This window comes from Hyperolius riggenbachi, chromosome 10 (assembly GCF_040937935.1).
Source record: "Hyperolius riggenbachi isolate aHypRig1 chromosome 10, aHypRig1.pri, whole genome shotgun sequence".
Lineage (NCBI taxonomy): Eukaryota > Metazoa > Chordata > Amphibia > Anura > Hyperoliidae > Hyperolius > Hyperolius riggenbachi.
In genome coordinates, this window is record NC_090655.1 from 270,966,492 (window position 1) to 270,981,062 (window position 14,571).

Genomic DNA, 14,571 nt, shown 5'->3' on the forward strand with positions numbered 1-14,571 from the left:
CTGAGCTGTCACTGTGTAACGTCACGCTGCCCTGCACTCTGCCCGTGCGTTCTGTGTGAGGAGCAAGGATGATCTCTCCTCCCTGGTGTGACGACAGCTGCTGCTGCTGGCCAGACGGACTTGTGAGGGGCGGGGAGCACACGTTTCCTCTTTGTTATTACTGGCTGGGGGGGAGGCACCAAAGAGTAAACACGCTGACTGGCTGATTGAAGAGAAGGAAGGAAAGAGAGCCTTCAGCTACCCGGGACTTAACCGCATGCATGTAATAAAACGGCGGAATCGGGTCTCTGGTGTACGGATGCCTAGCTAATTATCCCACACGGGTGGCTGAATTTTACCTGGGCGGCTGCCAATCTTACCCGGGCGGCGCGCCCTGCTAATATGCTCTGGGGAGAACACTGCCACTGCACTGTCCTAGCACTATGCAAGGTCTGATAAGCTGAGTAGAGGAATCCGTCACCACTGCACTGTCCTAGCACTATGCAAGGTCTGACAAGCTGAATAGAGGAACCCGACACCACTGCACTGTCCTAGCACTATGCAAGGTCTGATAAGCTGAATAGAGGATCCCGTCACCACTGCACTGTCCTAGCACTATGCAAGGTCTGATAAGCTGAATAGAGGAACCCATCACCACTGCACTGTCCCAGCACTATGCAAGGTCTGATAAGCTGATGGATGTTTTCTTTACTATAACTATTTGCCATTACTAAGTCAATTCTAACTTCTAAAAGGCTTCTGGAAAAAATGTAAACTTTGATAGTGTTCCTTTAAGAAGGCAGATTTCTGTTTTGCATGGCATTGTAGTAAGAGGGCTTTTTGGTCCTCTTTAGCCCCTTACACACTCCTGGGAGTTCTGCTTCATCATGAGCTTGCTGGGTAATCTGTAAATGTGAGCTGGAGTAACAGGAGGACAGTCACAGCGAATGTGATGTAACACGTGCTGTGACTTTCCATCATTGTCACGGCTCTCTATGCCACGTCTGATTTCTGCCACTGCGATGGACACAGCATACATCTCCAAACTAGTGATGTGAACATTCATGGAGTATTCACAAACGCTTCTGCAAATGTTTGCAATCCGAGTGTTCACGGGGGACCCCACTAACTTTAATGGCTGGTGAAAATTCAAATACCTTCAGGGCATATTGTCAGCCTCAAATTTTTTTTTTTTAAAAGTGTCAAAACTGTCCGAAAAACCCGGGCAGTGGCATGGCAAAGGGGGATCAATAGCAACATTCACCCCCCCCCCCCCCCCCCCCCCAAAAAAAATATGTCTTTTACACAAGGGTTTTTCACAAAGTGTAAATAAAAGAAATTGTGTTTGGTATCTTTTTAATTATTTTTTTTTAGAATGGTCGATGTGTGACCTGCCTAAAAATTGTTAGTTGCAGCCACTGTATCAGAGGCTTTAAATATTTGGCATATTCCTGCCTAATTTGTTACAGCACACTGCGGTCACAACATATGCTGCTTGTGCATTGTGGGCCTAACACTGCACTACAAGCTCCACAGTGATGTGAAACGCTTTGTATGACAATGTCAGGTGACAACATTTTTACAGTACAACACGGTCACTCAACCACTCTATATTAGCACAGTGACTGGCTGTAACACTGACGCAGCCACACACTACACTATACTAAACAGGTGCTGTATATAAGCTACACACCACAAACAACAAATAACAGCAGGATCTGTCCTCAAAAGTACTTTTGGGGTCCCTAGCTGGTGAACTGCAAGGAGCAGAACACCTACGGATGATCTCTGTAATAGCAGCGCAGGAGATTTGGGCACAGCCAGCACCACCATAGATCATAATAGGTTACTTCTAAAACTGTAATTCAGCCTCCAGCAAGAGCTAGAAGACGAATTACATCATTCCCCACTATCCAGATGGACCTGGAGGGGGAATAGTAATTAACAACGCCGGGAGTTGTGCAGCAGCAGGATAAGCCATACCGGCTGTATCCTGCGCCCAAGTCTCCCGGCGGCGAATTAATATGTATGCCCTACAGAAGGAGCTACATAGCACTGAACAACACAGAACAGTGTCAGCAAGCTATCTCTCTGTCCCTCAATCAGCAGCACAGCTCTCCCTACACTGACTCCAGGCACACAGCTACAGAGCACTGAATAACACAGAACAGTGTCAGCAAGCTATCTCTCTGTCCCTCATTCAGCAGCACAGCTCCCCCTACACTGACTCCAGGCACACAGCTACACAGCACTGAATAACACAGAACAGTGTCAGCAAGCTATCTCTCTGTCCCTCAATCAGCAGCACACCTCCCCCTACACTGACCCCAGGCACACAGCTACACAGCACTGAATAACACAGAACAGTGTCAGCAAGCTATCTCTCTGTCCCTCAATCAGCAGCACAGCTCCCCCTACACTGACTCCAGGCACACAGCTACACAGCACTGAATAACACAGAACAGTGTCAGCAAGCTATCTCTCTGTCCCTCAATCAGCAGCACAGCTCCCCCTACACTGACCCCAGGCACACAGCTACACAGCACTGAATAACACAGAACAGTGTCAGCAAGCTATCTCTCTGTCCCTCAATCAGCAGCACAGCTCTCCCTACACTGACTTCAGGCACACAGCACTGAATAACACAGAACAGTGTCAGCAAGCTGTCTCTCTGTCCCTCAATCAGCAGCACAGCTCTCCCTACACTGACTCCAGACGTCAGATTTCGCATGCGGCTGAAATGCGGGCGAATCGCCCGCAATGCTTTTAATAGGCAAATCGCATGTGGCTTTGTCATGCGGTTTTCCCCGCGATTTCGCATGTAATGTTATGGAAATTTACACAGGCAGTGACATGGTTAAATTCGCCTGCTTCTTAGCCATGCGAAATCGCATGCGAAATCGCGGGGAAAACCGCATGCAGAAACGCATCCGCATGCGATTTCGTCCGCGGTGGAATCCAGGTGATTCCGCACCGCACTGAATAACACAGAACAGTGTCAGCAAGCTATCTCTCTGTCCCTCAATCAGCAGCACAGCTCCCCCTACACTGACTCCAGGCACACAGCACTGAATAACACAGAACACTGTCAGCAAGCTATCTCTCTGTCCCTCAATCAGCAGCACAGCTCCCCCTACACTGACTCCAGACACACAGTTACACAGCACTGAATAACATAGAACAGTGCCAGCAAGCTGTCTCTCTGTCCCTCAATCAGCAGCACAGCTTTCCCTACACTGACTCCAGACACACAGCTACACAGCACTGAATAACACAGAACAGTGCCAGCAAGCTATCTCTCTGTCCCTCAATCAGCAGCACAGCTCTCCTTACACTGACTCCAGGTACACAGCTACACAGCACTGAATAACACAGAACAGTGCCAGCAAGCTATCTCTATGTCCCTCAATCAGCAGCACAGCTCTCCCTACACTGACTCCGGGCACACAGCTACACAGCACTGAATAACACAGAACTGTGCCAGCAAGCTATCTCTATGTCCCTCAATCAGCAGCACAGCTCTCCCTACACTGACTCCAGGCGCACAGCTACACAGCACTGAATAACACAGAACAGTGTCAGCAAGCTATCTCTCTGTCCCTCAATCAGCAGCACAGCTCTCCCTACACTGACCCAAGGCACGCAGCTACACAGCACTGAATAACACACAACAGTGTCAGCAAGCTATCTCTCTGTCCCTCAATCAGCAGCACAGCTCTCCCTACACTCACTCCAGGCGCACAGCTACACAGCACTGAATAACACAGAACAGTGTCAGCAAGCTATCTCTCTGTCCCTCAATCAGCAGCACAGCTCTCCCTACACTGACTGAAGGCACACAGCTACACAGCACTGAATAACACAGAACAGTGTCAGCAAGCTATTTCTATGTCCCTCAATCAGCAGCACAGCTCTCCCTACACTGACTCCAGGCACACAGCTACATAGCACTGAACAACACAGAACAGTGTCAGCAAGCTATCTCTATGTCCCTCAATCAGCAGCACAGCTCTCCCTACACTGACTTCAGGCACACAGCACTGAATAACACAGAACAGTGTCAGCAAGCTGTCTCTCTGTCCCTCAATCAGCAGCACAGCTCTCCCTACACTGACTGAAGGCACACAGCTACACAGCACTGAATAACACAGAACAGTGTCAGCAAGCTATTTCTATGTCCCTCAATCAGCAGCACAGCTCTCCCTACACTGACTCCAGACACACAGCTACACAGCACTGAATAACACAGAACAGTGTCTGCAAGCTATCTCACTGTCCCTCAATCAGCAGCACAGCTCTCCCTACACTGACTGAAGGCACACAGCTACACAGCACTGAACAACACAGAACAGTGTCAGCAAGCTGTCTCTCTGTCCCTCAATCAGCAGCACAGCTCTCCCTACACTGACTCCAGGCACACAGCTACATAGCACTGAACAACACAGAACAGTGTCAGCAAGCTATCTCTATGTCCCTCAATCAGCAGCACAGCTCTCCCTACACTGACTTCAGGCACACAGCACTGAATAACACAGAACAGTGTCAGCAAGCTGTCTCTCTGTCCCTCAATCAGCAGCACAGCTCTCCCTACACTGACTGAAGGCACACAGCTACACAGCACTGAATAACACAGAACAGTGTCAGCAAGCTATTTCTATGTCCCTCAATCAGCAGCACAGCTCTCCCTACACTGACTCCAGACACACAGCTACACAGCACTGAATAACACAGAACAGTGTCAGCAAGCTATCTCTCTGTCCCTCAATCAGCAGCACAGCTCTCCCTACACTGACTGAAGGCACACAGCTACACAGCACTGAATAACACAGAACAGTGTCAGCAAGCTATTTCTATGTCCCTCAATCAGCAGCACAGCTCTCCCTACACTGACTCCAGGCACACAGCTACATAGCACTGAACAACACAGAACAGTGTCAGCAAGCTATCTCTATGTCCCTCAATCAGCAGCACAGCTCTCCCTACACTGACTTCAGGCACACAGCACTGAATAACACAGAACAGTGTCAGCAAGCTGTCTCTCTGTCCCTCAATCAGCAGCACAGCTCTCCCTACACTGACTGAAGGCACACAGCTACACAGCACTGAATAACACAGAACAGTGTCAGCAAGCTATTTCTATGTCCCTCAATCAGCAGCACAGCTCTCCCTACACTGACTCCAGACACACAGCTACACAGCACTGAATAACACAGAACAGTGTCTGCAAGCTATCTCACTGTCCCTCAATCAGCAGCACAGCTCTCCCTACACTGACTGAAGGCACACAGCTACACAGCACTGAACAACACAGAACAGTGTCAGCAAGCTGTCTCTCTGTCCCTCAATCAGCAGCACAGCTCTCCCTACACTGACTCCAGGCACACAGCTACATAGCACTGAACAACACAGAACAGTGTCAGCAAGCTATCTCTATGTCCCTCAATCAGCAGCACAGCTCTCCCTACACTGACTTCAGGCACACAGCACTGAATAACACAGAACAGTGTCAGCAAGCTGTCTCTCTGTCCCTCAATCAGCAGCACAGCTCTCCCTACACTGACTCCAGACGTCAGATTTCGCATGCGGCTGAAATGCGGGCGAATCGCCCGCAATGCTTTTAATAGGCAAATCGCATGTGGCTTTGTCATGCGGTTTTCCCCGCGATTTCGCATGTAATGTTATGGAAATTTACACAGGCAGTGACATGGTTAAATTCGCCTGCTTCTTAGCCATGCGAAATCGCATGCGAAATCGCGGGGAAAACCGCATGCAGAAACGCATCCGCATGCGATTTCGTCCGCGGTGGAATCCAGGTGATTCCGCACCGCACTGAATAACACAGAACAGTGTCAGCAAGCTATCTCTCTGTCCCTCAATCAGCAGCACAGCTCCCCCTACACTGACTCCAGGCACACAGCACTGAATAACACAGAACACTGTCAGCAAGCTATCTCTCTGTCCCTCAATCAGCAGCACAGCTCCCCCTACACTGACTCCAGACACACAGTTACACAGCACTGAATAACATAGAACAGTGCCAGCAAGCTGTCTCTCTGTCCCTCAATCAGCAGCACAGCTTTCCCTACACTGACTCCAGACACACAGCTACACAGCACTGAATAACACAGAACAGTGTCAGCAAGCTATCTCTCTGTCCCTCAATCAGCAGCACAGCTCTCCTTACACTGACTCCAGGCCCACAGCTACACAGCACTGAATAACACAGAACAGTGTCTGCAAGCTATCGCTCTGTCCATCAGCAGCACAGCTCCCCCTACACTGACTCCAGGCACACAGCTACACAGCACTGAATGACATAGAACAGTGCCAGCAAGCTGTCTCTCTGTCCCTCAATCAGCAGCACAGCTCCCCCTACACTGACTCCAGACACACAGCTACACAGCACTGAATAACATAGAACAGTGCCAGCAAGCTGTCTCTCTGTCCCTCAATCAGCAGCACAGCTCTCCCTACACTGACTCCAGGCACACAGCTACACAGCACTGAATAACACAGAACAGTGTCAGCAAGCTATCTCTGTCCCTCAATCAGCAGCACAGCTCTCCCCACACTGACTCCAGGCACACAGCTCCACAGCACTGAATAACACAGAACACTGTCAGCAAACTATCTCTCTCTGTCCCTCAATCAGCAGCACAGCTCTCCCTACACTGACTCCAGCCACATAGCTCCACAGCACTGAATAACACAGAACACTGTCAGCAAGCTATCTCTCTGTCCCTCAATCAGCAGCACAGCTCTCCCTACACTGACTCCAGCCACATAGCTCCACAGCACTGAATAACACAGAACACTGTCAGCAAGCCATCTCTCTGTCCCTCAATCAACAGCACAGCTCTCCCTACACTGACTCCAGGCACACAGCACTGAATAACACAGAACAGTGTCTGCAAGCTATCTCACTGTCCCTCAATCAGCAGCACAGCTCTCCCTACACTGACTGAAGGCACACAGCTACACAGCACTGAACAACACAGAACAGTGTCAGCAAGCTGTCTCTCTGTCCCTCAATCAGCAGCACAGCTCTCCCTACACTGACTCCAGGCACACAGCTACATAGCACTGAATAACACAGAACAGTGTCAGCAAGCTATCTCTCTGTCCCTCAATCAGCAGCACAGCTCTCCCTACACTGACTCCAGACGTCAGATTTCGCATGCGGCTGGAATGCGGGCGAATCGCCCGCAATGCTTTTAATAGGCAAATCGCATGTGGCTTTGTCATGCGGTTTTCCCCGCGATTTCGCATGTAATGTTATGGAAATTTACACAGGCAGTGACATGGTTAAATTCGCCTGCTTCTTAGCCATGCGAAATCGCATGCGAAATCGCGGGAAAAAAGCGCATGCAGAAACGCATCCGCATGCGATTTCGTCCGCGGTGGAATCCAGGCGATTCCGCACCGCAACAGTGGAAACGAGCCCTGAGGGTTATGCTATAGTCTGACCCAGTGCCGACCCGGGCAGAAACTGCCACTTAATAACAAACAACTTCAGAATATTGTACTAGGGGAAAGACATATGATATATAGGGTCCTAAGGACAACCCTGTGCAGTACAGAGATAAAAAGGTTTGCTCAAGTAGCAACAGACAATATATCAATATTAAGGTAAATACCTCCCCAACCGGGTTATGTGGGGGGTACTGGTGTGAGCCACACTGGTGTGCTGGGGTCCTTGCAGATCCCCCACCTCCCCGTGTATACGTATCAGGGAGGGGTGTAGCTATCCAGCACACAGATGGGACAAGGAGAGCGGAATACAACTGGGTGAGTAGAGAAGTCCGAGCGGCAGAGCTATCAACCACCTCAGCTCCTATGCAATACTACTCACAGCAGCTGCTCAATCGACATACTGGGAAACACATACTGTATATATTTGCACCCTATGGGCCTGATTTACAAAGCTTTTTCGCGGACTTTTTCGCGCGCAATTTGCCGCGATTCGCGCGATCGCGGACTTTTTCGCAGCGCGCAAATTGCGCATGAAAAAGTCCGCGATCGCGCGAATCGCGGCAAATTGCGTGCGAAAAAGTCCGCGAAAAAGTTTGCACCGCTTTGTGAATCAGGCCCTATGTATGTGTTTCCCAGTATGTTGATTGAGCAGCTGCTGTGAGTAGTATTGCATAGGAGCTGAGGTGGTTGATAGCACTGCCCCTCGGACTTATCTACTCACCCAGTTGTATTCCGCTCTCCTTGTCCCACCTGTGTGCTGGATAGCTACACCCCTCCCTGATACGTATACACGGGGAGGTGGGGGATCAGCAAGGACCCCAGCACACCAGTGTGGCTCACACCAGTACCCCCCACATAACCCGGTTGGGGAGGTTTTTACTTCAATATTGATATATTGCCTGTTGCTACTTGAGCAAACATTTTTATCTCTGTACTGCACAGAGTTGTCCTTAGAAACCGTCACTTGCATTCCTGATGTTTAACTTTTTCAGGCTGAGAAAGAAAAAAAAGGAACACAGCCTAGTTATTTGTGTGCTAGGCACTGTCTATCTCATGATGTCACATGTCACCTCGGTTGTCCTTTAGGCTGCTTTCACAGTGGGACGCTACAGGTGCACGTTAGTGCAGCCTGTAACGCATCCCAACTCACAGCAATGATTACTCAATGGGCTGTTCACAGTGCCCACGTTGTGTTACATTGTAACGCAGCACGTAAGTTGAAAGTGCTGCATGCTGTGCGTTATGACTGTGCGCAAATGCTCAGTAGTGTTGAAGGAGGAGGTCTTCCCTCCTCCTCCTCAGCCAGGCACATGGCTAATTAATATTCACTGCACGGTGTGACGTGCAGTGTTTACTTCCTGGAGCGCCGCTCTGTGCGGCGATTGGCTGGCGGGACCACGTGATGCCGCATGCGTCCAAGAGTACGCATCACGGACGCCAGAGTGAGCTGCACAATGCGGCTCACTCTGACGTCCACATCCAAGAGCACCAGGCGTTGCATTAGGGACACATTATGCGACCATAACGTCCCTAAAATGCAATGTCTTGGTTTGGAAGTAGCCTAAATCGTCCAGAAGCAGGAAAAAAGGGCGCAGAAGCCCTTTCAGAAAACAGCACCGTGAATTTATCGGGCACAAAAATGTTACATTCTTGCCGCTAATAAGGCGCCTCGGGGCACCAATATGTACATTACATGCCGCATATCGCGACTCTGTGGCAAAGGGGGGGGGGGGGGGGTTTACAGTTTAAGGTGAATTTAGGGTTAGGCGACACAATGGGTGGGGGGTCTTATGCTGGGAATATAAGGTACGTTTGTATCACTCGATTATGCCGCTGGATCGATTCCCGCATGTCCCTGCGGGCGCTGCTCTTATCTTCTGTTCGTTTTCCTTATCTTTTTCCATTGTTCCGCCTCCGGTATCGAGCGCGGAATCGATCCGGCGGGTGATCGGACATGTCGGAATTTATCAATCGAGCCATTTAATGGCTCGATTTAGAGGTACAAACGTACTGTGTATTCCCAGCATTAGGGTTAGGGACCACCAGGGGAGGTTTCTGTGTGAGAGTAGGGTTCATTTTAGCCATAGTAAAATATCAGTAAATAGTACAGTACAGTAAATATTACTGATATTTTACTATCTACTACATAACAGCAATACAGATACACATTTATTCTACATTTACTGCTGATTACTCACCTGTTCTGCCCTCTGTAACACTGTCCTCTTTACTTGTCCCCATCATGTCTCCCTCCTCCACAGACTGCTGATCACTCCTCACATATGTCTCTTCTTCTTCCTCTTTACTTGTCCTCATCATGTCCCCCTCCTCCATAGACTGCTGATCACTCCTCACATATGTCTCTTCTTCTTCCTCTTTACTTGTCCTCATCATGTCACCCTCCTCCATAGTCTGCTGATCACTCCTCGCATACATCTCTTCTTCCTCTTTACTTGTCCTCATCATGTCACCCTCCTCCACAGACTGCTGATTACTCCTCACATATGTCTCTTCTTCCTCTTTACTTGTCCTCATCATGTCACCCTTCTCCATAGACTGCTGATCACGCCTCACATACATCTCTTCTTCTTCCTCTTTATTTGCCCTTATGTCACCCTCCTCCACAGACTGCTGATCACGCCTCACATATATCTCTTCTTCTTCCTCTTCAATTGTCTCCTTCATAGACTGCTGATTACTCCTCACATATGTCTTTTCTTCATCTTTAATTGTCCTCATCATATCACCCTCCTCCATAGACTGCTGATCACTCCTCACATATGTCTCTTCTTCTTCCTCTTTACTTGTCCTCATCATGTCACCCTCCTCCATAGTCTGCTGATCACTCCTCGCATACATCTCTTCTTCCTCTTTACTTGTCCTCATCATGTCACCCTCCTCCACAGACTGCTGATTACTCCTCACATATGTCTCTTCTTCCTCTTTACTTGTCCTCATCATGTCACCCTTCTCCATAGACTGCTGATCACGCCTCACATACATCTCTTCTTCTTCCTCTTTATTTGCCCTTATGTCACCCTCCTCCACAGACTGCTGATCACGCCTCACATATATCTCTTCTTCTTCCTCTTCAATTGTCTCCTTCATAGACTGCTGATTACTCCTCACATATGTCTCCTCTTCCTCCTCTTTACTTGTCCCCATCATATCACCCTCCTCCACAGACTGCTGATCACTCCTCACATATGTCTCTTCTTCCTCTTTACTTGTCCTCATCATGTCACCCTTCTCCATAGACTGCTGATCATGCCTCACATACATCTCTTCTTCTTCCTCTTTATTTGCCCTTATGTCACCCTCCTCCACAGACTGATGATCACTCCTCACATGTCTCTTCTTCCTCTTTAATTGTCCTCATCGTGTCACCCTCCTTCACAGACTGCTGATCACTCCTCACACATGTCTCTTCTTCCTCTTTAATTGTCCTCATCCTGTCACCCTCTTCCATAGACTGCTGATCACTCCTCACATATGTCTCTTTTTCTTCCTCTTTAACCACAGCACTTCCATGTATAAGTTCTCCACCCTAATAAAGTGAGAGATAATTTAAAATGTGAACACAGATAACAGCATATGCAGGAGGAAACAATGGCACACACCAGAAGTCTCTGGGGACCCTCAGCCCCACCTACCTGATAATCATGAAAGATGGTGTGATTTTCTTGTGGACAATCCTGGGAATAAAGAGGACCTGTACATCTCTCTGGTGGGTTTCTGTTACTGGATACATCTGTAGGAAACACACACTGACTGAATAAATTGGCCTTGATTCACAAAGCCATGCTAATACATAGCAGGACCGTGCTATGCATTTAGCCACGTGGAAAGATTTCCGTCCGCGCAATCACAAGGGTTGTTACACCGTAGTGCGCGCATTACCGCATGACAACCCTCCTGATCGCGCGGACGTAAATCTTTCCACGCGGAAACCTTCACGCACATCACATTGCGTGCTAAATGCATAGCGCGGTCCTGCTATGTATTAGCATGGCTTTGTGAATCAAGGCCATTGTTTCTATGTGTATCAGATAATGGGGGATGTAGGGGACCCTCCATATGGCTCTCTCCTTTACAAGAAATGAAAGTCTCCTCTTACCCGGTGATGTGAGGGGCGGCTGATTCTCCATCATGGTGTCCTTGTAGAGGTCCCTGTGTCCTTCTCTATACTGCCACTCCTGCATGGAGAAATAAACAGTGACATCCTGACATCTTATAGGAACCTGACACACACAATAGTACAGTTACCACCCAGACACACCCCTTGCTGTTACTGGATAATGTCCCATAATTCCCAGCACCGCTCACCTTTCCTGTCAGCAGCTCCATCATTGTCCTGGTAACTTCTAGAATCTTCTGCTTGTTGTGTCCCTCAGATATCAGGGAGTGAGGTGGGGGCACCGTGATGATCACATGACCACCAAACTTCACTGGAGGAAAACTCTGTATAGAAAGATCAACAGTAAGGTTACATGCCCTCCCAGAATCCTCTTCACCTCTCCAGTCAGTTAAGTGCAGGGCCAGTACAAGGATATCTAGCACTAGAGGCGGAGATTCCAATTGGCCCATTCCACCACCAAATGCACCCCCACAGTATAGGTAGCATATGTGCCCCTAGTATTAGGCAGTCCCCTTATAAGTAGCCAAATGTTTTTCCAAACATTAGGTAACCCCTTCCCATGTTTAGATAGCCAAATGTGCCCCAGTATTAGGCAACCTTCCACTATAGCAATCCAAATGAGCCCCCATTATTAGGCAGCCCCCCTTCCCAGTATAGGTAGCCAGATAAGTCCCCAGTATTAGGCAGTCCACCTCCCAAGTTATATAGCCAGATGTGCCACCAGTATTAGACAGCCCCCCCCCCCCCCCCAAAAAAAAATGCTGAGTTGTGAGCAGAGCCTGCAGTGTTGCCTACTCACCTCACCGGGAACTCAGCTGTGTCAGACTCACAGCATCTCCTCTTCTCCCTCTAGGGATGAAAATAATAAGAGACACCACTAGAGGGAAACAGCCATGTCACAGGCTAGCAGCACTTTCTCTGAGTTCCTGGTGCAGTGAGGAGCAGAAATAAAGACTCTGCATTGGCCAGGCAGGAGAGGAGGTTGGGGGGATTGGAGAGGACAAAGGTGCATCCTCAGGGCTGTGTGCTTAGAGGCTAATAAAGTCCCTGCCTGTCTTTACCCGGACCTAGCTGTGTGCTTTATTGCTAGAGATAGGAATGACATCATGTGACCTCCCAGAATCCTCCTCACCTCTCCGGTCAGCAGGTAGATGATCTCCAGGGTGAGGTTGAATATCCTCTCGGTCATGTGACTCTGGTCCTCATCCATCCTCAGTGATGTGGTCATGTGATCTGTACAGGATGCTGCTGCCTTTTGATAGATAAACGGGTGTATTATCTAGGCTGTACAGTTGTCAATAGTGACACTACCGGTACAAAATCCCCCTCCCCAGCACTCCCCATTGCTGTCACTTGTGGGTGGTAGGGCCATGCAGAGTATTGCAGGAAAGCACAATAAGCTGGTTTATAGCTACCTTTGCACTATACTCACAGCGTGCTGCAGTCCTGTCCTCCCTCTGCCTCCTCTCAAGCTGGCCTTCTCTCCTCACATCCCCCTCCCACTGATACCATTCCTGTGATGTTACAGCAGTGCTGGTAGTGGTAGATAGATGAGGATATGAGGAGAGGCAGAGACGCAGAGACTGAGGTTAATGGGAGCAGAGGACTGGAGCACACTGTGACAGCTAGCTATAAACCAATGTAAATCCTTCCTGTTACTACTCAGCATGGAGGTGGGGTAAGTAATGGAGTGTGGACATGGTTATACTGGGGGGGGGGGGGTGGCATTACTGGGGTGGGGGACATTGCATGTTGGAGGATGATGGCAATGCTGGGGGGCAACTCAGGGTGAACATGGCTATACTGGGAAAGAAATGGAATTACTGGGGTGTTGGACATTACATACTGGAGAATAATGGCAATGCCAGGGGACACAGGAGGGACATGGCATTACTGGGGTGGGGGGACATCACATACTGGAGGATATTGGCAATGATGGGGGACACATGGCAATACTGGGGAAGAAATGGAATGACTGGGGTGGGGGTCATTACATACTGGGGGATAATGGCAATACAGGGGGACATCAATATACTGGGAAGTAAATTCCATTATTTGGGGTGGGGCGCAGGGACATGACATACCAGAGGATAATGACAATACTGGGGGAGACATGACTATACTTGGACAGATTGGCTTTGCTCTGTTATGTGATTGGTCTGAATTATGACTAGTAAAGTAAGATGCCAACCAAAATATATAGCAGATGTAGGGCAGACAACTAGAAAACTGGCTAACAAGTCACAGCAGTTATATAAAAGTCTCTTGTATGGCAATTACTTCAAGGGGGATGATCAGGATAGTGTCAGGTGTACTATGACCTCCTCTGTAACAAAGTATGGCCACCCCGACCTCAATATCTTAAATATATAATTTAAAAACAAACAAACACACAATCACCTCTTCCAACAATGTCTCCTCTCCTCGTCTTGCTATGTTTCATCACTTCCTGTGCTACATCACTTCCTTTTTTTTGTTTGATTTCTTCCTCTGTGCGTTCCACCTGGGAGAGGCGAGATTACCATCTTGTGGTGAATTGGCTAACTGCAGACTGTTTGTGGAATCACCTGCACCCAACCATAAGGCAGCCATCAGAGGCAAGAAAATGAAATCAAATAGTTTAAAAAGAGGAGGAAGAGATGAAAGCACCTTTTCTCACAGAAAACCCTGAAGAATTAGATAAATAATACATTTTTAAATATGTTGGTGTAGGAGTTAGTGCTTTCGCCCCGCAGTGCTGGCCTGTGTCCCCAGTTCGTATCACAGTCAGGGCATTATCTGCATGGAGTATGTATGCCATTCCTGTGTCTGTGTGGGTTTCCTCCATGCACTCAGCTTTCCTCCCACATCCCCAAAACATACATATACAGCAAGTTAATTGGCTTCCCCCTAAAGTGGGCCTAGACTACGATACATACACTATATGATACATACATAGACATATAACTATGGTAGGGATTAGATTGTGAGCAGGGCCGGGT

General features: G+C 48.6%; 1 protein-coding gene across 1 annotated transcript in view; it reads right to left on the minus strand.

Annotated features, from left to right (window-relative positions):
* LOC137537198 (uncharacterized) overlaps positions 1–14,015 on the minus strand; it is a 107,798-nt gene extending 93,783 nt beyond the window's left edge. Inside the window, 7 exon segments of the mRNA XM_068259307.1 lie at positions 9,651–10,797; positions 10,799–10,999; positions 11,106–11,203; positions 11,570–11,648; positions 11,779–11,913; positions 12,723–12,842; positions 13,991–14,015. Of these exon segments, the coding sequence (XP_068115408.1) occupies positions 9,651–10,797; positions 10,799–10,999; positions 11,106–11,203; positions 11,570–11,648; positions 11,779–11,913; positions 12,723–12,818 (1,756 nt within the window). The 5' untranslated portion in view covers positions 12,819–12,842; positions 13,991–14,015.
* Positions 14,016–14,571: the final 556 nt, after the last annotated feature.